Below are 22,537 nucleotides of genomic sequence, written 5' to 3'. Positions count from 1 at the left end.
AAAACAAGGTTGTCGGCATCATACTCAAGCAACTCCGCCCGACCGGTTAACAGTACTCGAGTAATCCCCTGCCCAGCCCTGATCCCCGCAATTCGCAATTCCCGCTTATGCATGTCGCTTCCTTATCGCAGAAGGCATTTCACCTCGTCAAATATACAGATATACAAACATGCATGATGCACTCCACAATGCATGTGCATGAGTATGAGACTTCAGCGCATGCTGAGGAAATATTGGCAGAACAGGAAAAGTGTTTATACAAGTATACTTTTACAGATGTGATGGTACATTGGAAGTTCAACTACAGGACCTCCCATAAAACTGAATACAACAGGGTGACCCAGACAAATCATCTTATTCCACTAACTCTGTGATTGCGTGCTCACACATTCATTTCTTCCTTGATTTACCTCTCGCCGATCTAGCTGCGCCCCTTCCTCTCCACGCACCTCTCCCTCGTCCCCTCCACGCTCCCCACGGACCCCTCTTAGCCGGTTGAGCAGTCTTCTTCGCGATCGTGATCGAAGCTTTAGGCGGAGCCCAACCTTCTCCTTCACTCTCATCTTCGTCCTCACTGACTATCCCTCCTATCCTCATATCCCTTTGGTTCCGAATCACGCCAGCGCCCGACGTTTTGGTTTTCATTTTATCTACACCTCTTCTCCAGTGGTTCTTGTAGAAATCCTGCCACCTTTCATCTAGGTCACTTATCATTGGGAATTCCCATTCTGGATTCTCAGGCCATCGACTGACCACCCCGATTGGTCCAGCCTTGTCCATTATACCCAAGATCGATCGTCCACTATTACTTGGTCTTCCTGGATTTTCATCGGCCGGGAGAAGATCATTGGATAAATCGATAAATGGGGTTTTCTTCTGCTTCTGCTTTTGCGGCGATTTAGACTTCGATTTCGATTTTGTTCTCGATCTCGTTGTCGGCTTGATGAATTCTTGGGTCTTGGCGTTGATCGAATCAGCAATATTCCTATTTGCTAATTCAAGGTCGATCTCGCCAAATGGGAAATCGCCAAAATCGAATATATCCTCTTCTTCCCCGGCCTCCTGTCCCGCTGAGAGGTTCACTTGGTCCTCAGCTCGCGGATCATATCCTTCAATCTTCCCATCATCCTCATCGAACAGATCGTCCAAAGTCTCTTTCTTAGCAGCGGCATCTTCTTGCATTGTCGCTAAGATGTCTTCCGTGAAGTCATAATTGAGCGTAATCTGTGCTTCTCCTTCGACTTGGTTTGACTCTCTCTGCTTGCCCATCTCTCTTCTTCGTTGTTGTACCCCCAGCGGTTCCTCCTCATCGTCAGCATCCGATCCTACCTGGTTCCTCCTTTTCTTCACGAGGGATAGAGGTTCCTCATCCTCTTCCTCTGAATCGATTACCCTATTCAGTCTGCTTCTCTTGCGTTGTCTCGTCGCTAACGGCTCTTCTGAGTCGTCATCGTCCTCGTCCACAAGCGCCAATGACAAAGGCGCCGAGTTTCCTTCTTTTTGCTCTATCACAGGAGAAGATCGAGATGACCTTGACCTGTTGATCATGCTGCCTTCTCGAGGAAAGGTGATGACATGGTTCTCCTTATCGACTTCTTCCATATCTGAATCATCAGACAGGATGATCAACGATCGTTTGCCCTGCTTGTCGACTCGATCTCTCGGAAATAAGGGTGAAGGAGATTGCGGACGTGACCATAAGATTGGGCTGTCGTGGTCGTGATTGTGATCTTGATGCACTTGTCGATCGGGGTCAGCAGTTTGAGGGGTCTGAGGATATGGGCCGGATGGGATATCGGAGTTGAGTGAAGGTAGGGAAAAAGCTGGAGTTTGTAGAGGAGGTGATGATGGACCGGCTAGATAGTAAAAACATATTGAGATCAGCTTGTGCAGTTGATACTCATGTCGATGTCTCTATCTCGCTTAGATACAAGCTTACCGTTACCGATGGGAGAATGCATCGCCACCCGGGCATCCTCCTCAAATAAGTCGGTGTGGAATATCATCTCCGGCGGTAATTCCAAATCACTCTCGTCGAGCTCATCAATCTCTTCTTCCTCGTGTCCTTTCATAACATATTCATCTCGGACAGTATCGTTCGGGCGTTCGGTCTTGTTCGAAGAGGGTACTTCCCTTTGCCACTGCGTCAAGCCCATCATCTCCAATCCGGCAAATTCATCCTCGTCATCGCCTAGCGCGTCATCGACATGCATTTCGACTTCATGGGAGCTAGTCAGATTCCTTGAGGGAGATGAGGAAGAAGGGTCGCCTGGAGACGTCTGAGATGAGATTGGTAGATGATTTGAGCGGGTTGGAGGGGGTATATTCGGATCGCGGGGGAGGTTGTATATGTGCGCTGAGGAGAGTGAGAGCGGCGATCCGCTCAGAGAAGGCATGATGCCTACTTCATACGTTGGCCAACGACACCGTCAAGGTGATGGACACACCCTACCAATCACTGATCGAACGAAATTAAGAAGCAAGATGAAAAGACGTGATGGGTAGGATGGGATGATTCAACTTGGCCGTAATAATAATGTTCTCACATCAGAACGCGTATGATTTCACTTCCCAGGGTGTGAGACTTTGTCACGTGACCTCGATAATGACGCTTGAACCACCGCGTCTAGCCTTTCCAGTTGCAACCTGCGATAATGCTATCCTACTCATGCTATGCATTATTCGTGTCCGACCAAGCAACAGTCTCGCACTCCTTGCTGCCCAAGTATGGTACTTCGAATCAAGTGGCATTACATCGCATCGGAATGTCCCGTATCCCGAGGCAAGTTGGTGCTTGGCAACCTTTCAACAGGTGTCAAGGGAGAACGCTGCGCTTTGATCACGGTCGTCAAGTTCCAAGTCGTAATCAGCGACGATGACAGGACGATGGTCTCTTGGCGAAAGTGATTGCGTGAAAATATATGTCCAATGCTCAAGCAGCATGACAAATGTGACTTTTCATTGCGACGCACATCGTGGTCCCGATCAACCTCTTTTCTTCTCACCGCACTGTTTATCCTAACTTACTGTAATCCATACTGATACCTAACGGATACTGCTGGCTAGTATCCCGCCTCTGTTCACGTCTCTGTCAATTCGAGGGTTTACCTTATTCAGCCCCATCTAAAGCAGAAGAAGATGCCGAAACGAGCTTCAAACCTGTCCTTCGACTCTGGACCACCCAGACCCTTCGGATACGCATTCACCGGTCCTGGCGCTAGTCAGTCATCAGATCAACCCATCAACAATGGACCGACCTTCTTGTCGAGGAACAAGACCGAGAGAGGAAGACTACAAGGCTTGATGCATACCATGAGCAAGGTCGGTGACAGTCATGGTAATGGAGCAGGTAAGAGGGCTTTAGGGTGGATTGAAAAGACTAAAGTCTGGATGGTGAATGAAGGTATGTCTCATCAGCTGTCCAATCTTCCGGCGATTCTGGAAAGAAGGAAAGCTGACGGATGACACTGACATGTAGGAGGTCGAAAGATCTTCTTCTTCCTCTGGATTTTCCTTCATTGTATGGCGTTCGCATTTGCTCTAGTTCATTATCAGCTGAAGGATAATTTCGTCACTGCGCGATCAAGCTTCAATTGGACGTTCTGTGAGCCAGCTGCCGCTCTGTTTACATTACATACATGAGCTAATGAGAGTGATTTCAGCTGCTGCTAGAGGCGCTGCTCAAGTCTTACATAGTAAGCTGCTCATATTGTGGACGTGGAGATGCAGCTGACCCAAAACTATTGCGTAGTTGATATCATTTTCATCTTGTTTCCGGTTTGCCGAAATTTCATCTCGCTACTCAGAAGAACGCCTTTGAACGACGTGATACCTTTCGACAAGAATATTACGTTTCACAGTGAGCTGCAAATGTGTTGATTCGGATCTAGCGACCTGCAGCTGACATCTTTCGCAGAACAAGTAGCGTGGATGATTGTGCTCTTTTCCCTCATTCATACCATCGCCCATATGCGCAACTTCGTGAGCTCACGGAGCCTTGCGGTCTCGCAAACCATCAGCTGATATCCCCTCGCCCTTCCAGGCTTTGTTGGCCATAGCGACCAATACGTAAGCATATCCGTTTCATTATTTAAGCTGATTTGAACTCAGTGGAATAGTGGGGTTCCTCGAATTCAACTTCATCACCGGTCCCGGAGCCACGGGCTGGATCATGTGGCTGGCACTGGGTATCATGGTGTGCTTCGCCCTTGAGAAGAGAAGAAGAGCCCATTTCGAAAGATTCTGGTACTCTCATCACGTAAGTCAGCGTTCCTGCATCAGATGAGGGGATGGGTATCAGCTGATGATCTGGAGTAGCTGTTCATTGTCTTCTTTGTCGGATGGCAATTGCACGGAATGTTCTGTGAGCTGAATTCCACGTCGACTGTGCTGTGGCATAAGCTGACGCTAGTGGATAGGTATGATCCAGCCTGACAGACCGCCTTTCTGCTCGGCAGGAACTATCGGCGTCTTCTGGGTAAGCTACTCGTAACACGTCTTTTTGCGCAAGGCTGCGAGTAGCTGATGCATCATTCAGAAATATTGGTTACCCGGTGGTCTGGTCTGGATCTCGGAGCGGATTCTGCGTGAAGTGAGAGGTAAGCTGACTGTAGCGAGACGACGGTCTGACAGAAGCTTACGGATGGAAATAGCACGACATGTGACATACATATCCAAGGTCATTCAACATCCCTCGAAAGTGCTTGAGGTGCAGATCAAAAAAGAGAATACCAACAGAAGGGCTGGGCAGTATATCTTCGTGAGTTAGCTGAAATCCCGAACGTGGTGTAACAGCTGATATATACTCACAATGACCAGATCAACTGTCCCGAGGTCAGCTGTCATCTACACGTGCCGAAAAGAAGCAAGCTGATGAGATGGTAGATTTCGTATTGGCAATACCACCCTTTCACCCTCACTTCCGCCCCGGAAGAGGATTATATCTCGGTGCATATCCGATGTGTAGGAGACTGGACCAATGTGAGCTTCTTTGACGGCTTTCTTTTGCAATGGGCCGAAATGAAGCTGACCTCCATCCTATTCAGGCTTTTGCTAAAGCTCTTGGAGCCAACTTTGATGCCAAGACTACGAAAGAAGAAGAGGCGAATGGCGGCAAAGTAGTCTCCGCACCTGTCAACAAGGTGAGTTGAGTGTTTGGTTCTGCGCAGGCAGGAAACGACGATTGCATCTCTCTTACAGGTTTTACCAAGAGTGATGGTGGATGGGTGAGCTGGCAGAACATCGTTTATGGGTGCATGCAGCTGAGCGGTATTTGTAGACCTTTCGGTTCAGCAAGTGAGGATTTCACGAAATACGAAACTATCTTGCTTGTTGGCGGTAAGTCAGCTGGCTGGTGACTTTTGTATTTTGCAGTCAAGCTGACATCGTTGTTAGCTGGTATCGGCGTGACACCTTTCGCGTCAATTCTGAAATCGATCTGGTGAGTAGCTACAGGTTTGACACTTCCGCACGAACAGTAGGAGCTGATGCATTTTTTGGGACAGGTATCGCATGAACAACTTCGGGAAAGAGAAGCAGACGAGATTGTCGAAGGTGTACTTTGTCTGGGTCATAAGAGATTTTGGGTCTGCCGAATGTCAGCTTTCTCATGATTTTCGTCCAGTCGAAAACCATCAGCTGATTGAACGGTTCTGCAATAGGGTTCCACAGTCTTCTCCAAGCTGTCGAAGCTGAAGATGTAGAAGGCCGAATCGAGATCCATATTTATCTCACCGCTAAGATCGAGTGAGTGACTTCGCTCCCTTTATCTTGCTTGTATCTCAGCTTAGCTATGTATTCCGTCATCATCTGAAAGGACAAGGGGAGTGAGCTGACGATGTCGCATATCGTAGCGAGGACAAGATGAATAACCTCCTTATTCAAGATGTAGGAGCGGATACCGATACAATCACGAAATTGAGAGCTCCTACCCATTTCGGAAGACCTAATGTACGTCAGCTATCACAGGCTTACCCATTACCGGGCTTGGGGAGGAGTATAGCTGATAATTCTGAGGTTTAGTGGGACAAAGTGTTCGAATCTATTGCGAACAAACATCCTGATACCGATTGCGGAGTGTTTTTCTGTGGTCCAGCTGTATTGTCTAGGACGTTGCATCAGATGAGTAACAAGTATACTTCGCCGATGGGGTGCAGATTCTTCTTTGGTAAAGAGGTGAGCTGTTTCGTCATCCCATTTTAGGAGATTGCAGCTCATTTTTGTTTTGGGCAGAATTTCTAAATCGTCCATTGCTACTGCGGGTCCGATGTGATAGGCAGAGGCATGTCAGATTTATATCGGGTTCAGACATTACACACCGTATTTTGTCTCGAGTCAGAGCAAGGAGGAATGGATGAAGAAGGGACATTGTACATAGATATACGCAAGATCACCTATGCATGCATTTTCCCCGTTGCTGGACCTTTGCTGCGTGCCAGACCAAACGACAATCTGGTTGCTATAGTGATTTTTGTCTGTGTCACGTGTTACAACTCGACGCGTTCGAGTTGCGTTGAGCTTTGACCTCTTCGCAGCTTCCACGCAATCACCCCACATAGCCATAGGCTGGACGGATGTTTTCCTTTATCCTCAGCGAAGGAGATATCTCATACCGCATATCTCGTATCCCACATATACCCACAGATAGACAAGTAGAAGGCCAACATGTCGCTTGCTCCTCGTAAGAGAAGGACAGAGCGACAAGATTCCCCGTCGCTACCTCAAAGCGTAAGGACTTATAGCGGGTTGGAGGAGGAAAAGGTGAGTTTCCAAATATCTTCAACTCCCATTCCAGATGTGACAGGGTCAGCTTCTTGGTGCAATCACAAGCACCTTCCTGCTATCTACTTCTTATATTGCGGATCTGTACCGTACACTAAGGTAAAACGTATCATCGCCTGCGCAGAGACGTTCCCCTCGACCCCCACCTCCGGACTCCTCACTCCGAACCGAACACTTCGCCTCGTGGTCCCTCGGCTTGTCCTTGACCCTCATAGCTTTCATCCTTCGATTCTGGCGGATCGGACACCCTTCGCAAGTGGTGTTCGATGAAGTCCATTTCGGTTCATTCGCTTCGCACTATATCAGACGAGAATATTACTTCGATGTGCATCCGCCCTTAGCGAAGATGTTGAATGGGCTGGCGGCTTGGTTCGTGGGGTTCAATGGAGATTTTGGGTTCGAGCAGATTGGAGATGACTATATTGCGAATAATGTGAGTATTGTTGTATTCTACCCCTTTTTGCGAAATGGTTTTGCATCATGTCGTCGACAACTGGTGGCTGTGCGGTCATCGGTACGCTTGAAGAAATGGTGAACCCGCTCCACGGGCGAAGTCAGCGAGTGACAGAGACAGCTGGTCAAAGTGATTGATGGACAAAGGGGACCTTGCGCTTATGACTCGCTCTCCCGCAGGTCCCGTACGTCGGTATGAGGAGTTTCTGCGCTATAATGGGCTCAATCACAGTCCCTATCGTTTTTGGTATCATGAGAGAATCAGGTTATCCGGTTGGAATTGCTTTGCTCTCAGCTGCACTGGTTGCTTTTGGTGAGTCTCTTCATGCTTGTCGACCTTATTCGTCATATTCAACACCGACTGGACTGACTTGATCGTACCAGACAACGGACACATCACCCAGACTCGACTCATCCTCCTCGATGCCGCATTAGTACTGTTCATGGCGCTTTCCCTCTTCTCCTACGTCAAATTCCACCAATACCGCTACCAAGAGTTCTCAAATTGGTGGTGGTTCTGGTTGCTAAATACTGGAACCTGGCTGGCGTGCACGCTCGGCTGCAAGATGGTCGGGTTGTTCACCTTCCTTACCGTCGGTGCCGCTGTGCTTTGGGATTTATGGATGATATTGGATATCAAGAAGGGTCATTCAATGGTGAGTCGTCCACGTAGCTCCACAGTCTCACAGATATGGCAGAAGCTGATATGTAATACCCACAGGCATATGTGTGGAAACACTTTTTCTACCGTGTTGTCGGTCTCATTATTGTTCCCTTCATCCTGTATCTTTCGTTCTTCTGGGTTCACTTCAAAGTGCTCAAATACTCCGGCCCTGGCGACACTTTCATGAGTCCCGCTTTTCAAGAGACACTGGCTGGGAATGAGCTATTACTCAACGCTCAAGGTGAGTCGGCAAGACATCGGTCTGTGAATATTCAGCTTATCTTCGGATCTTCGCAGAAATCCGATACTTTGATACCGTCACTATGAAGCACAAAGACACAAAACAGTTCCTCCACTCTCATGCCGAGCACTATCCCCTTCGATACGAAGATGGTCGAATCTCCTCGCAAGGTCAACAAGTCACCTGCTACCCTCACAATGATACCAACAACCATTGGCAGATCATTCCTACCAAAGAACTTCCGGAATCAGGTCGAGGCCGAGTAGTGCGACACAACGATGTCATTCAGCTTAAACACGTCGTAACCGACACCCTTCTTCTTACGCATGATGTCGCTTCTCCACTCATGCCCACCAATCAAGAATTCACCACCATCGATCCAGAAGACGAGACAAGAAAAAACGACACGATGTTCAAAGTGGTTATCACTGATGCACACGAGGGCGAACCCTGGCGATCCTTATCTGGGCATTTCAAGCTGGTTCATATACCGACTAAAGTGGTATTATGGACTCATCCTACTGCTTTGCCAGACTGGGCTTTCGGCCAACAAGAAGTAAACGGAAATAAGAATCAACAAGATAGGACGACTTCTTGGTACGTCGAAGACATCATCGCAGACGGAACAGGCAACGATTTCAAGAATCGGACGACTCATGTGGAACCTAAAGGAGTTAAGAAAGTAGCTTTCATCAAGAAGTTCTTTGAGTTGCAAGTCCTCATGTTACAACACAATGCTGGATTGACCTCGTCTCACCCTTACGCCTCCACTCCTGTCGAATGGCCATTCTGCCTTTCCGGTATCAGTTTCTGGACGGACAGCGAGACCAGCCAGCAGATCTACATGATTGGCAATCTCCTCGGATGGTGGACTTGCGCAATCTCGCTGTCGGTATTTGTGGGAATCGTCATTGCTGATATGTTGGCTCGACGACGGGGTATGGATCCGATCGAAGACGGTGAGTGCGCCGTCGTCGTCCCTATGATCACGGCTTGGAGCGCACATCGGGCGCTTGGTCATCCACCAAACCGCAAGTGAGCTGAGCTGATGCATGAACGTCGTCGTAGGAATCCGCAATCGATTATATCGAAATACGGGATTCTTCCTGGGAGCGTGGGCATTCCATTACTTCCCCTTCTACCTAATGCAACGACAACGATTCTTACATCACTACTTGCCTGCCCACCTGGCATCAGCATTAGTAGCTGGATCGGTGTTAAACTTCATCCTTGTCGAAGTTGTGAATTACCCGATCAGTTTCGCTGGACCGAAAACACGCTTGAGACCTGCTGTGAGGGCGAAGTTGGGTAAAGTCGGATGGGGGGTAATTGTTGGGTTGTTAGCTATCATCATTGGAGTTTTCTTGTGGTTGGCTCCTCTTACTTATGCCTTGACGTGAGTGGTCTCTCCTCTCGCCGAACCCGTTCGCGAGTGCAACGGGTCGGAGCGTTGTGTGACTCTGAGTCACAAAGAAGCGCCACGAGCTGATCGTAAATGCACTTGCACGATAGACTGACTGGCGAACAAGTCAACCGAAGGAAGCTGTTGAGTAGCTGGACACTCCACTTCGAAGGGAAGAAGCACCACACGGACTAATTCTACCTCGAGTGATTGCGTCATCCCTCAAAGTTACTGGGGGACGAAAATAACAAATATTCGGTGAGGCACAATACAACTGCGTTGCGTTGCCCGCAATGTGGTGAAGATAGATAGAAGTGGACAATCAATCATACGAAATGCACGTGAGCAATTTGACCTATGCATATCTGAAAATTCACCGCACGTATCTGGGGATTATCAGGAGTACAGAGATATCGGATCGAGTCTCGCACCGAGGTGGCCTCGGTCGTTCTGCACCTTCTGTTCTGTTCACAATATCACATCACGAATCAGCCCGAAACCCGAAGCAATACACTAATTGCAATCGTGCAAAAGAGACTGCAGTCTAGACGACATTGGGAAGTATCACCACTGTCCTCCTTTCATCACCCGACCTGTGTCTTCCTTTCGATTATCCTCTCTTTTAAGATGCTGAAGCGAGTCTTTTGCACCATTACTGATTGCGCTGCTGTCATTCTGGGCAATATAAAGGTCGCGCACTATAGTATGCAAACTGAGGAATGGGACTATGGACTGCTAACATACCTGCGCACCGGTCTGATAATCTCTGCCTTTTCGGACAGAAGAATACAGTAACGATATCTCACTAAAAGCGGTGCCGACTAATTTACTATAATAAACAGATCGTACTGTAATGACGGAATCGCGATACCATAATCGATGGGCTTCTTTCGAAAAGCTGACTCCAAGTCAACTACTAAGATCCATCTCGATATCTAGACCAAGTTGTCTCGGTCCAAAGTCTACCTCTTCGTGCGAGGAAGTGGCGCGGATACCCCAGGTCAAGCCTACAACCTTCGCCATCTCACCTCCGATCAGAAGCATAGGTGATACTTGCAGTGCACCCAGAGTGACATGGCTGGGACATGCAAGTGTATATTTGCAACTTCCGCCCGCCCAATCTCAAAAAACTCAAGTGCAGGCGAAAGCGAAAGCGGAAGCGGAAGCGGTAGCAGAGGACAACGTGGATTCAGATTGGAAAGGGATATTATTCGATCCTGTATTCTCGAAACGATGTTCGCCCTCAAAGATGTTCGGTCCGAAACGAAGAGTCGATCCGCCCTGTTCGATCGAGGATCTGCCTAGGGTGGATATGGTATTTATTTCGCATGATCATTGTGAGTGCTTAATTCACCATTCACGCACCGTGGTCTTCTTCTTTTCGCTCTGGGAATTCACTTCGTTACAGTACATCTTCCAGATCGCCATCACTGTATAGCGACCCTGACTCTGTGTATTGGATGATCGATCACTGGTGATAGACGATCACCTAGATAAGTCTTCGATTCGGGGTATCGAGGAACATCATCGTGATGCACATTACTATGTTCCTACGGGCCTGAAAGAGACACTCGAGAGTTTCGGTGTACCCTCTCAGAGAATTACCGAGATGGGCTGGTGGGAAAAAACGGCCTTTGACTTCGGGTCTAATAGAAAAACCGAAATGCAAGATGAGAGTTCTTTTGAGACTGGAGCCATTGCTCAAGACGCCATTTGCTTCGAGAAGCAAAAGGGGAGTGGGAATGAACATATCATTGTTCCGACGCTCCCCTATTCGGAATCGGCGTCGGCGTTGGCGCTAGCGGGGTCTGAGGAAGACGTTATTGCACCCGCCTCGACACACCCGCATTCAGCAAAGTTGCCGGGAGATGGCTCAATTAGAATCGTGTGTTGCCCTGCCCAACATAATTCGGGACGAAGTCTTTTCGACAAGAACAAAACCCTCTGGGCAACATGGCTTATCGAGTCGGACTCGACGTCGACGTTGACATCGACATCGACACCGGATACGCGTACGCCCAACAAATGGAGATGCTTCTTCGGGGGAGATACCGGGTACAGATCTGTGCCTGATGGTCCGACTTGTCCTGTGTTTAGCGGTGAGTTGGTCCCAACGCTCTATACCCAGATGTAGCTGCATCAGGGCGGAATGAGGATTGTACAGGATACTGATGCAATCTCGGTTGTATCCGATCGGGTTCGGCAGAAATCAAAGCGAAGTACGGTTCACCCGACTTGGCATTACTGCCCACTTCCTACGGCTCGGTCTTACCCTACCTGAAGGAACGTTTGCCGTTCTTGTCCTTCGATGGCAATCGCATGACGGCGTCCATACATTGTTCGCCGTCCAACGCAGTCGACGTTCACAAAGAGCTGGGGGCGAGGATGAGTATACCCATCCACTGGGGCACGTGGACGACGGAATCGGGCGCGGAAGAGACGGTACGTGATCTGACGAAGGCTTGCCGTCACGCAAATATACCGTGCAGGTGGGATGACCAAGACGAAGTGGTCAGTTGCCCTGAAGAAACAGCGGACTTTGATGCCAACGAGGGATCAGAAGTTGCGAAACTTAGTTCGAGGGATTTAAATGGATTCGTGATTAGTGATATTGGATCCACGGTGATCTGTCCTTGATCCGCGATACCATGGGTACGACCAGGGGTATGATCAGATATGGTCGACTGGGTATAGTCATTTCCGGTACTGTAGGTCCCATCAGGTACCTGCAGGGTTTCCTACATGTCTGTCTTCCACTTGCGTACAATCGTAGTGTACCGAAAACAGCATGCACTTCGTGTCGTTAGAGCGATCTTGAAGTCTCGGGGACAAATAATACCCTTCCGTGGCATCTGTTGTTACACGGTCACCTGTGCCTGTCTATCGTGAAAGAGAACGAGAAGAGCGGTATCTGATAATTGATTGGACGTCGCCAAAGCATAGGAGGAAGCTCAAAATGCGCAATTGCAAAATCCTGGCTGAGAATTACTTCGTGCAGCCTTGATCCAGTAATCTGTGACATGTCCTTACGTCGTCACGTCGTGACGCGCCCGAAAAGCTGGAATGCTGGAATATCGATCTGCGGCATATGCCCTAAGCTGCAGATCCCTATTAAGCTATGACGAGCGAAGCGAACAGATCGACAAATCTGGTCGTGGAAATTTGACATTTTCTGTCCGGATGCAGCAAAAATCAAACGAACAAAACATCTCGCGGATGATTTTGGTCGCGTTGTTTCCAGGCACGGTCCAAGGGGTAACAGACAGGAACCAAATTGCAGTTTTGGTTAACGGATCGATTTCTGCCTTTTCGGGAGTGATTCATGGCTGTCGTGTCGTACCTGAAGTCCGAGGTTTGTCACCGTCTTGACAAAGCAAGTGATGAAAGATGGGCACATGGCATCAGGTGAATGGATCTGTGAGGCGTTTCTTGTCCTTTTCTATTCCTGTCGTATTGCCCTTGTCGATGAAACCGCGCTCGAATGTCTCGGAAGTGACAGCAATATCAGGATTATAGGGAATGACTACATGACAGCAATAACAACATAACACGAGATGGCTGTCTCAGAAATTGGAGGGACTCACGATGAAACGGATACATACTCCAACTCCCCTCAGCTGCAGTGCAAATCCTTCGAGAAGGCGTAGAAGGGTACTCACGTACTCAATACCGAGGCGTACTACTCGTACTGCCTTCTTGTTCTAGAAAAGGCAAAGTAGTGGCTTCAATAGTCAGTAACGGTCGGTTTTCGTTTTCCTGTTCGCTTTCGCTCCGTGCCCCGAATACTGACTGCTACCTGATTCTGCCAATTCGGTCCCTGGTTCCACAATCTACACACATGTACACATGCCTCTCGTCCACACTATATACCACGTATAGATATAAGTCATGTCGGCATTGGTTTGCGCAACAGCACCGTCAGATCCTGAATCGTCAAGAATTTACGAGGATCTACTTCTTTATCCTTCTGTTGCATGTACGTACGAACAAGCGAACTTGAAACGTTTACATACACATTTGGATGGATCAAATGTGCTTGATTCCATAATGCATGACTTAACATGACGGGTTCCCAATCTGGCCACTGACAAACACAATACATAATATAGGACATTCCTTGATCAGCATGACTCGATGACCACCGACATATATACCTCTCATACATTCTGCTACTCATCGTCTTCTTGATCGAAAGGTATTGCATTGTACACTTGCGACATATAGTTTTTCACCAGATACAGCCGATTGATCCGCGACAGGGCGGACGGTAATGACGGGATCTCGATCGGAATTCCATTTGTCATCAACCCAAGCTTGATCAAGTCTGCTAGCAAATACCCATCATTCTGGTCACTAGAACGCTCTAGTACCCTCATCCGAGTGGACAGCTAGAACGGATAACCAATTAGGAGCTGGATCTTTCGTGCTGAGGAGAGGAAAGAGATCTGGAAACGCGAAGAAGAGTGGTAGATCAATCAACTTAAACTTTAATTCCCCCTGTCTATCTTTTTTTTCCTTTCGGTGAATGCCTGGCATTCCTAAATTAAAAACAAGAAACCCCACCCACCATAGTGATTCAGGATGGTCTCGATCACTTCAGACTCAGACAACAGGAACAATTTTACCAGTGTAAGCATTCATTCATTCACATTCCTCAACTTCGCACTTGCCGCTCTTGCTTTGTCGCTCTTTCATGCACACAATCACAACAAAGAAGGCTAATCATCGTTCTGATACTCACTCGAACAACCTCCAATAGTCCCGTGTGCCTTCCGAGACTACGAATAGCCCTGCCGCGCTGGCCACGTCGCAACCGAAATCCTCAAGTCAAGCCAGCACTTCGAGGTTTCAGCTAGAACCAGCTATCCAAGTACAAGCAAGAGCTCCTGCATCAGGTACTACAGCAAATATAGATGTGTCACCAATATGCTCAACAACGCAAAGTGTTTTAGAACCCCTAAAGATCTCTCCAACACCTCTGCATAGTGACCCCTCTTCCTCGACATCCTCTACTCTTACCACAGCGGCGCCTACACCCAGCCAGTCGCACTCTGCATCTTCGCTGCCGACTCTGCATAGCAACGGTGGATCAGGAAGAAGAGCATCAATCTGGAACAAACCTAGGATATACGGGAAACCAAGTGATCTAGATAAGGAACAATCCCACAAGATGAACATCAATATGCGACCTTCATCTTTGGGGTCGAGGAAGGGTAAAGAAGTTTTAGAGATGGCTTCGTACCCCATAGCGGAAAGCTCATCTGTAGGTGACAGAAGGAAACAAGAGGACTCGGACGACAAGAGTAAGGAGGATATGGCCATGGCTAAATGGAGGGTGAGTGCTTGATCCTGAAACGAGTGTTTTACTATTTCTTGTTGACACGGTTTTCTATGTTCTTGTTGACACGGTTTTCTATGTCTCGCAGAAATGGGTACTGGAACAGCCCATCGACGCCCCTGCTCACGACGGCTCACCTATACGCTCCCGTCGCGCGAGCCCTGCCAGTACCATGTTGACGGGTCCACATGCTGCATCGTCCCCTCGCATGAGCGTCTTCACCCATTCGCCTCGTGTCGATTTGTCATCCCGACAATTCTCCCCAGCCGGCTCACCGCTGGAACCAACCGGATCGGCAGGGTCGTCGGCTTCGTCACCTGGAGGAGGGCGGACTTCTGGGTTCTCGCCTAAAGCAAGCTCAATGAGACTGGGGTCAGGTTCGACCACTGATGCTGAAGTGTGCAACACCGAGTCCGTCATTGCCCTAAGGGATGTCGAGCTAGCCATAGATGAGGAAGTACTGGAAAGATCCGAGAGGTTGAAACATCTAAATGGATCTCAAGCTAGGCGAATGTCAACACATCCCCGAATATCAGAATTGCCCAACCCGTTCTCGGATATCGCTCAACGCTTGGGATCAAGAAGAGTACGACCGATAGTATTGGAACTGATACAAGCTTTAGGACACTATTTAGATGCTGTATGGTGTATCACATACCCTCATAGACCGTGCCCCTGGGTGATAGGTGTGGATGAGTCGCCGATGCCCGCCTCAGTAAGAAGGTTGACCATGGCGCAGAACAACGTCGCTTCAGGATCAGTTGTGACATGGAAATCACCTATGGTCACTGCTGTGCAAGAAGGGAAGAAGACAGGTCACGTCGTCGAGCCGCCTACAATGCAAGACGTCAATTTCTGGGCGGATGAAGTAACTTTTGCGATCAGAGATGTGGATGAGGTGGTAGGGATCTATAAAGGAGTTGGATGGGCATTCGGGTCTGCGATGCGAGACGGTGTATATGGGACAGTCACTTCGGACAATGTACTGGGCGTAAAGGGCGAAGGCGGCGGTATGGCGAGGTTACTGAATGATCTAGAGGAGGCTATCTGGTGAGTCGCACACTTTCTTTTAACGCAGATATCGGTGCGGACCTGAGCAAGAGCTAATATCCCTCTTATGTATATAGGGGAGATGCTCAACCACGACCTACAGACCTATCGTATGATCTGCCCATCGACTTCGACCCCTATGCGGTGCCAGACGATCAAGAGCTTTTGATAGCTGCATCAATACCGCGAGGCGGACAATCGCGATCGGCTTTGACAGACTTCTTCGGAGAGACAAGGATAATCAGAAAGCAAGGTGCAGGCGCTGGTCCGGCCCCAGGTGCAGGTGCAAGTACCGGAGGCGTACCGATAATGGAGGAAGAGATCGACGCTTTACCTGATCTGATCAACAATTCGGAAGATCAAGAATTGGATGCCGATAACAACTCGGAAATCGATAATAAATCAGATACGATCAAATCGCCTACCCTCTCCAGGGGGAGATCAACGATGACTATACCGGGTATGAATGATCTACCCACTACAGCGGGAGAAGAGTTGACTCTGGAGGAATTGGGAAAGAGGAGACATCGTGAATGGTTAGAGAATCAGAGATTAGGAATAGATTCATGGTAGATGGTAATTATTCAACCGTAACTCGTCAAAGCGCATTCAGTATACATACATTATTACACTTTCTTGCCCGTCGCATATTTATCGCATATGTTGTTTATTGTATGTATTCAGTACCCTATCATCCAAGCATGGCTTTGGGCAATGACGCACATGTACCTCACGCCGTGTAAACTGGCATGCATGTGCACACTTCTTCACTATCGCTATCAATACTGTTTGAAAGTCACTAAGGTGGAGCTTCTATCACAGTCGCTACATCGCATCGAAAGGAGACTGTACGACTACACCAGGTCCGACAAAGCAGGATGAGGGTCTACTTTTCATGTGGGCCCTTTCAAAGGATGTTACCTGATTCGACACGTCGCTTCTTCCTGTGACCTGTGAAAAGATCCCTGATGAATGGTGGGTTGAACGATCAGACCAATGGCCATCGAGTCGAGTCATAAATCTCGGAAGGTATATAAGTTGATGTCTCTCGCTTCTTACTTAAATAAAAGGCTGGATGGTTTTGGTATACAACATCACTGACATCTTTCTCACCTCTCATCGATCCACCTGAATTCATATTTCCGAACCATCAGCGAGATGATCCCTTCACTGATCCCCTCTTTACTAGGAGGCGGTACCTTGTCCGCCCTGTCAACCAATATCAAGCTCGACGATATCCTTTCGTTGGCCATTCGAATGGCCTTGATAGGCCTTGTCGGTGCTGCTCTTCGACAATGGCTTGGCAAATTCAGAACCCAATTATACAATTGTGGGTCCAATGTGCTCCAGCTAGTGTCGTCTGCCGATTGACTGGACTTGTACTGAGTCAACACTTGTGTATGTTGCGACTTCAGGACATATTCCCAACTGCACACATCACATACTCGGACCCAGCTTTCGAATGGATCATGTCTTTCCTTGCTCAATCGACCGAGGTCCAAGGGCAGATGAGATCTTTCCGATTGCTCACTGCTGATGCTAGACAGTCAAAGCGCGACGATGCTAATCGGCTTAAGAGAAAGACTACTGATAATTCGAGTTTGGCAAGGAAAGATGCCACGTTCGTGGAGAATGTCATTGGCCAATTGTCCCCCGTAAACGGTATGTACTGTGTGATGTTCTTACTGCCTGCGCCTGTGTACCAGGATCAAATTTGATGCTCTCGATCTTTCAAGAGACATGCTAAGGTGATACTGATTGAGTGGATGTACAGAACAAGCGATCTATATCAACCATAAAGGAAATTACCTATGGATCACGCGAAAATCGAAGGGATACGCGGGGCTTGAAACGACCGATCAAGAGCAGCATCTCGAGATCCAGTAAGTGCTGTAACACGATGAAAGAAAGAGGCCAAAGAAATCATCCTGTGTGGTCTGACATGTCGAATTTGATCTTCTAGGGGCCTGGCAATCCAGCCTGAAGGAATCAAACAATTCATCATTGATGCTCATGCGCAATACTTCAAAAAGACAAACGAGGAGATTATGATCTTCAACCTGTCGTGAGTCCGTCATCCGCCTCATACCGATATCTTCCCGCTCATATTGACGTTTGACTTTGTCTTGTTGATGACGATGACGATGACGATGACAATGATGGTCATCACGTAGTCCGTATAATGGCGTTTGGTATGCTCCGATCTACAGACCTTGCAGATCATGGAGTTCCGTCATTCTACCCGAGTCGCAAAAAGCGCCACTCTTGGAGGACGTCGAGAATTTCTTATCTGATGAAGAGAAACATTGGTACAGCGACAGAGGTACATCTATGACCGACTCCAGTCCATATCCCTGGCGTAGCAATACATACAATGTCAAGCAGGAATTGTGCTTTGCATGTGCTGATCATGCTGCTGGACAGGTATTCCGCACAGAAGAGGATACTTGCTCCATGGCAAACCAGGATCAGGCAAGACCACTTTGGGTACGTGGCGAATCTCCATCCACTTTATGCAATCATCGCGCAAAAGCGGCACGATGCGAAAAGCTAATCAGCATGTGCAATCGTTCAGCCACTGCAATCGCCTCTCGACTGGGTTTGGACATATACATCATCAACCCCGCTGCGAGGGGCATGGACGATGGTAAACTCAATAAGGCATTCAGGAACTGTCCGCCGCAGAATATGATCCTGATCGAAGACATGTGAGTGCGATTCGAGAACCAGGCTCCGCTCTGGATGTTTAACAGACAAAGCAAACGTACTGTGTGCTGATACTGGGCATCGATGACCAGTGACTGCGTCATGCCTCCTCGACCTAGACGGGGCAGAGACTCAGGGGGTGCCGATGCCGACGACGATGACGAAGATGATTTCGCGGGAACTCAAGATGCTGCGGATCCAGGTAAATTCGGTCTAGCTAGATCGACGGTCACTCTCAGTGGACTTTTGAATGCGATTGATGGAGTTTCAAGTCAGGTAAGTTGAATTAAGCCTTAATGCTTTCAGTACTCGGTGCTGCAGGAGATTGAAATCTCATGCTTGTTCCTGCGTTGGCAAAATAGGAAGACTGCAACCTCTTCGCTACGACGTGAGTTTGACCCTCTCCCGTGTCCAATCAATCGATCTATTAGTCGATGTCCAACTCTCCCCGCCCGCTGAGCGTGTGATGCTGATTGATGAGCTTGATCCGACTATCGTCTCGCACGCAGGAATCACCCCGACAGACTCGACTCGGCACTATCTCGACCAGGCCGATTCGACGTCCAGCTCTCTTTCGATGATGCGACATACGACCAAGCTAAATCGCTTTACAAGCATTTCTTCCCGCTTAGCTCGACTAAATCACAAATAGCTACTTCGCCTGCTGAAAGTGTTGATTCCCACGAAAAGGATACTATCATCTTGAAGTCCAATAGCAGCTATGATATGGAATCTGAAGACGAATTAGAGAGACTTTCCGATGAATTCGCGAATGGTATTTTTAACTTGCCCTCGGCTTGGGCTGCTAACACCGAAGAAGTGGATGAGAAGAACCATCTGGACTTTGAGACGGGCACCGAATTCGGTGTCTCGATGGCTGGCTTACAAGGCTACCTCCTTACATACAAGAAAGAGCCTCGATTGGCAGCTCGGAATGCTTTTGAATGGTCCAAGGGGATAAGAAAGCAGATGCAAGAGAAGGAGAGGAAGAAGCGAGCTAGACGAGCTGAGAGGATCAAGATGTCGAACGATAGCATTGCGAAGAAGGACGGGAATGTTGAAGCCCGCAATGAAGTCTAGGTAGGATGGCATTGGATGAACAGTACTGCATACATACAAATTATACAGTACTACCCATTTACGTTTCCATCGACCGATCTCCGACCTTGTTCTCAATTGCCTTCTACTATTATACTTCCAATATGCCTGTTGATCGATTTTCTACATTGTGAAAGCCCAAGATTGCATTTTTCATTATTGTTTAGTTACGACGGATCCTGCTCAGGTATCATGTGATTGGTATCATTGAGATGAAATGGCTTCTTGCTAGCTTTGCAACTTTTCACTCGCATTAGCTATCGGAGGTATCCGAGATTGGCGCCCCGTTTCTGATGGATCCCCTTCTTCTCCGCGATGATTACCTAGTGAAGTCCTGCTTTTCTCGCCGTCTGTAGCTGGGGTCTCCGCTGGAGCGATCTCGCCTTGCTTCTCTTTGGGCTCCGCCGACGAGCTCTCCGAGCTATGCTTCCGCAGTCTCTTCGTATGTTGATGACTTGATCTAGTTACGAGAAACCACAAGAATATATCCGCCGCCATGAAAGCCACTGTGAAAGGCTGCAAGATCCATACGCCGTGCTACGAAACAAGGAAAAAAGGAAGGCTGGCGTCAGTCTGAGTGACTTACGAAGAGGTGATCATCCAAATATGCAAAAAGCTCACCTTTTCCGAGATCGCACCGACCATACTACCAAGTGATATGAGATCGTCAGCTCGTTTCAAAGACTATGGACCCTTATTTTGGGCACAACTTACAAAGGCATGACGGCACTTCCAGCTTGACCCAGACTAGCTATCCAGCCAATGGTCCCGCCTTGTAATTCTCCAGGTAGGATGTCGACTACGACATTCATGACGATGGGGTACATTGGTCCCAAAAAAACACCGACAAGGGAGAAACAAACGGCGTTTCCCACTATGGAATGAGTGAACCATATGACTATCGATAAGACCAGGACGAAAGCAGAACTGAATGCCAGGGTGGCATATGACTACGTCAGCTTATCATTCCAACCGTAAATTCTGAACTCTGAACAGACATCGCTCACTAGATATAGATAGATAGATGGTTGCCCAATCTCTTGGTGACGGGTATAAGTACCACTCTTCCCACAGTCAAGCCTAAACGTCGGATGTCAATTTTGACATTGTGATTGAATAGGACGCGATGGGCACAAAAACCAAGCTTACCTCCGAAATATCCGGACGAGACGTATCCTGAGTTGTCGTTACCTCCTCTTTCATCCAACAGGAATGATGTCTGCAGGCAAATTAAGCCATATTAGCCCGGTCATTCTTGAGGTCAATGATTTGCTCAAACGTACAGCCCATCCTCCTATTGTGACTTCCACGCCAACCTAGCCCCACAAATTCATTCAGCTTCGTGCTTGAAGAGCGAGGAGCAGCTCGATTACAGCTCACGTATATCAACATGTAGAATGCCATATAATGCACGACAGGAGTCCTGAGGATCTGCTTCATCTTCCCACCGCTTCCACCTCCTTCATGCGTGGGATCAACCTCTTTCGAAGTCCCGTCTTTGTTATACCTAATCTCCAACTGCCTCTTCCCGACTATCTGGGTCTCCGTCCTTCCTCTGAAGGCGACTACTAATGCCAATACGGTGACTAAAGCTAGACCCAACGATGCGGCGAAGTATAGATACACTCTGGATGGAACGTGCTGGACGAAAGCGGTAGATACGAAAGGTGAGACAGTCGCGCCGAAACCGTACATCGCGTGCATCAGGAACATCTTGGTAGAGCTGTTCTCCAGACGAGTGACCAGAGAGTTGACTTGAGCATCCTGCATAGTGAGAGGACCATCTACATCAGCGAGGCACGTAGACAAGTTGGCAGGAGGAGCGGGATGTTTGGATAAGTTACTCACTTGTAAACCCAATCCAAATCCGTTAAACACGTATGCAATGACAAACAGCGGGAAAGGGCATCCCCAGCAGATCAAGACATATGCTACGCCCTGCATGGCTGCGCCAAAGGGAGCAGCTATCCCAAAACCGAAGGCATCTGAGATGTACACGTTGGTTATCCCGGATGTCATGAACCCGACAAAGTTCGCAAGCCAGATAGTCGATACTATGATTGAGTACATATCGTCATCATTCTGCTTGCTCGCAACTCCCCAATTGAGCAAGCACACTGTACTTACTGACTAAGTAATTGACCTATCATGTCAATTAGTGCAATCATCAGTAGGATCTCAGAGACGAGAGTATGGTGGATCGGGACGCACACTGTAGTATGTCTGTAAAGACGGTAATAGCGGACCTTGACTCGCGTCGTTCCATCCGGCAAGAAACATCACCAAGAACAGGACCGCTCTGACGAGGTCTGCAGTCAGCGTTGAATGTCCCCACCGCTTATAGATATACTCACAGCATTATGCCCATCAACCGCTTCGAAGGTAATGCCTTTTCTTCCCGCAGAAATCTAAACAGATAATGACTCTGATGCTTCGCGTCCCCCTCTCCGGAGTCCGCATCTTCCTCTGCTCGTGCTATCATACTCGCTCCTGTCGCTACAGTCGGCTCTATAGGTTCCTGTGGGATATAGTCTTGTATTCCATGTCCATTATGTGACATCTTCTACCCTTCCTTCCACGAATTGGTGACAAATTTTCTTGCTCCGACTCGCTGGATTGGAATGTTGAATTGTTATACAGTATACACAATATACAAAGAGCAGGCTGGAAAGAAGAAAGCTAGTCGAGCTAAAGGACGGGAAGCGTTCAAGAAGCCTTCATGTGTATGCGTTCTTGTATATGGGCATATGTGGGGAAGATGTGTTATCCAGAATTTTGTAAATTGTATTCTAAATCGAATCGATC

General features: G+C 48.2%; 7 protein-coding genes across 7 annotated transcripts; 5 read left to right on the top strand and 2 right to left on the bottom strand.

Moving 5' to 3' along the window:
• Positions 1 to 390: 390 nt before the first annotated feature.
• On the bottom strand, positions 391 to 2,396 carry I303_101768 (uncharacterized protein; the record flags this gene model as incomplete). Its single annotated transcript, XM_065968416.1, has 2 exons — positions 391 to 1,856; positions 1,946 to 2,396. 2 exons carry the CDS (start codon positions 2,394 to 2,396, stop codon positions 391 to 393), a joined length of 1,917 nt encoding a protein of 638 aa, XP_065824488.1.
• Positions 2,397 to 3,138: 742 nt separating this feature from the next.
• On the top strand, positions 3,139 to 6,240 carry I303_101767 (uncharacterized protein; the record flags this gene model as incomplete). Its single annotated transcript, XM_018405444.1, has 22 exons — positions 3,139 to 3,403; positions 3,479 to 3,604; positions 3,663 to 3,695; positions 3,752 to 3,859; positions 3,917 to 3,981; positions 4,043 to 4,068; positions 4,111 to 4,258; positions 4,318 to 4,363; positions 4,419 to 4,477; positions 4,538 to 4,598; positions 4,653 to 4,759; positions 4,819 to 4,833; positions 4,885 to 4,980; positions 5,046 to 5,141; positions 5,200 to 5,225; positions 5,279 to 5,337; positions 5,395 to 5,440; positions 5,505 to 5,596; positions 5,661 to 5,745; positions 5,853 to 5,949; positions 6,022 to 6,174; positions 6,232 to 6,240. 22 exons carry the CDS (start codon positions 3,139 to 3,141, stop codon positions 6,238 to 6,240), a joined length of 1,818 nt encoding a protein of 605 aa, XP_018265725.1.
• A 423-nt stretch (positions 6,241 to 6,663) lies between these two features.
• Positions 6,664 to 9,735, top strand: I303_101766 (uncharacterized protein; the record flags this gene model as incomplete). Its single annotated transcript, XM_018405445.2, has 8 exons — positions 6,664 to 6,759; positions 6,905 to 7,213; positions 7,414 to 7,546; positions 7,618 to 7,889; positions 7,955 to 8,138; positions 8,195 to 9,097; positions 9,207 to 9,534; positions 9,651 to 9,735. 8 exons carry the CDS (start codon positions 6,664 to 6,666, stop codon positions 9,733 to 9,735), a joined length of 2,310 nt encoding a protein of 769 aa, XP_018265726.2.
• Positions 9,736 to 10,393: 658 nt separating this feature from the next.
• I303_101765 (uncharacterized protein) lies at positions 10,394 to 12,177 on the top strand (the record flags this gene model as incomplete). Its single annotated transcript, XM_065968415.1, has 3 exons — positions 10,394 to 10,877; positions 11,022 to 11,639; positions 11,747 to 12,177. 3 exons carry the CDS (start codon positions 10,394 to 10,396, stop codon positions 12,175 to 12,177), a joined length of 1,533 nt encoding a protein of 510 aa, XP_065824487.1.
• A 2,533-nt stretch (positions 12,178 to 14,710) lies between these two features.
• On the top strand, positions 14,711 to 16,501 carry I303_101764 (uncharacterized protein; the record flags this gene model as incomplete). The annotated part of the gene is made up of 3 exons (XM_018405447.1): positions 14,711 to 14,875; positions 14,967 to 15,928; positions 16,006 to 16,501. The coding sequence occupies 3 exons, from the start codon at positions 14,711 to 14,713 to the stop codon at positions 16,499 to 16,501; spliced, it is 1,623 nt and encodes a 540-aa protein (XP_018265728.1).
• Positions 16,502 to 17,086: 585 nt separating this feature from the next.
• On the top strand, positions 17,087 to 19,714 carry I303_101763 (uncharacterized protein; the record flags this gene model as incomplete). The annotated part of the gene is made up of 10 exons (XM_018405448.1): positions 17,087 to 17,258; positions 17,384 to 17,590; positions 17,703 to 17,811; positions 17,892 to 17,993; positions 18,103 to 18,251; positions 18,353 to 18,415; positions 18,504 to 18,636; positions 18,727 to 18,910; positions 18,997 to 19,022; positions 19,144 to 19,714. The coding sequence occupies 10 exons, from the start codon at positions 17,087 to 17,089 to the stop codon at positions 19,712 to 19,714; spliced, it is 1,716 nt and encodes a 571-aa protein (XP_018265729.1).
• A 246-nt stretch (positions 19,715 to 19,960) lies between these two features.
• Positions 19,961 to 22,292, bottom strand: I303_101762 (uncharacterized protein; the record flags this gene model as incomplete). The annotated part of the gene is made up of 11 exons (XM_065968414.1): positions 19,961 to 20,269; positions 20,354 to 20,378; positions 20,447 to 20,659; positions 20,740 to 20,812; positions 20,882 to 20,951; positions 21,016 to 21,048; positions 21,113 to 21,496; positions 21,581 to 21,786; positions 21,860 to 21,875; positions 21,944 to 22,031; positions 22,087 to 22,292. The coding sequence occupies 11 exons, from the start codon at positions 22,290 to 22,292 to the stop codon at positions 19,961 to 19,963; spliced, it is 1,623 nt and encodes a 540-aa protein (XP_065824486.1).
• Positions 22,293 to 22,537: the final 245 nt, after the last annotated feature.

Source organism: Kwoniella dejecticola, chromosome 2 (assembly GCF_000512565.2).
Source record: "Kwoniella dejecticola CBS 10117 chromosome 2, complete sequence".
Lineage (NCBI taxonomy): Eukaryota > Fungi > Basidiomycota > Tremellomycetes > Tremellales > Cryptococcaceae > Kwoniella > Kwoniella dejecticola.
This window is presented reverse-complemented; position numbering and strand designations above follow the sequence as displayed.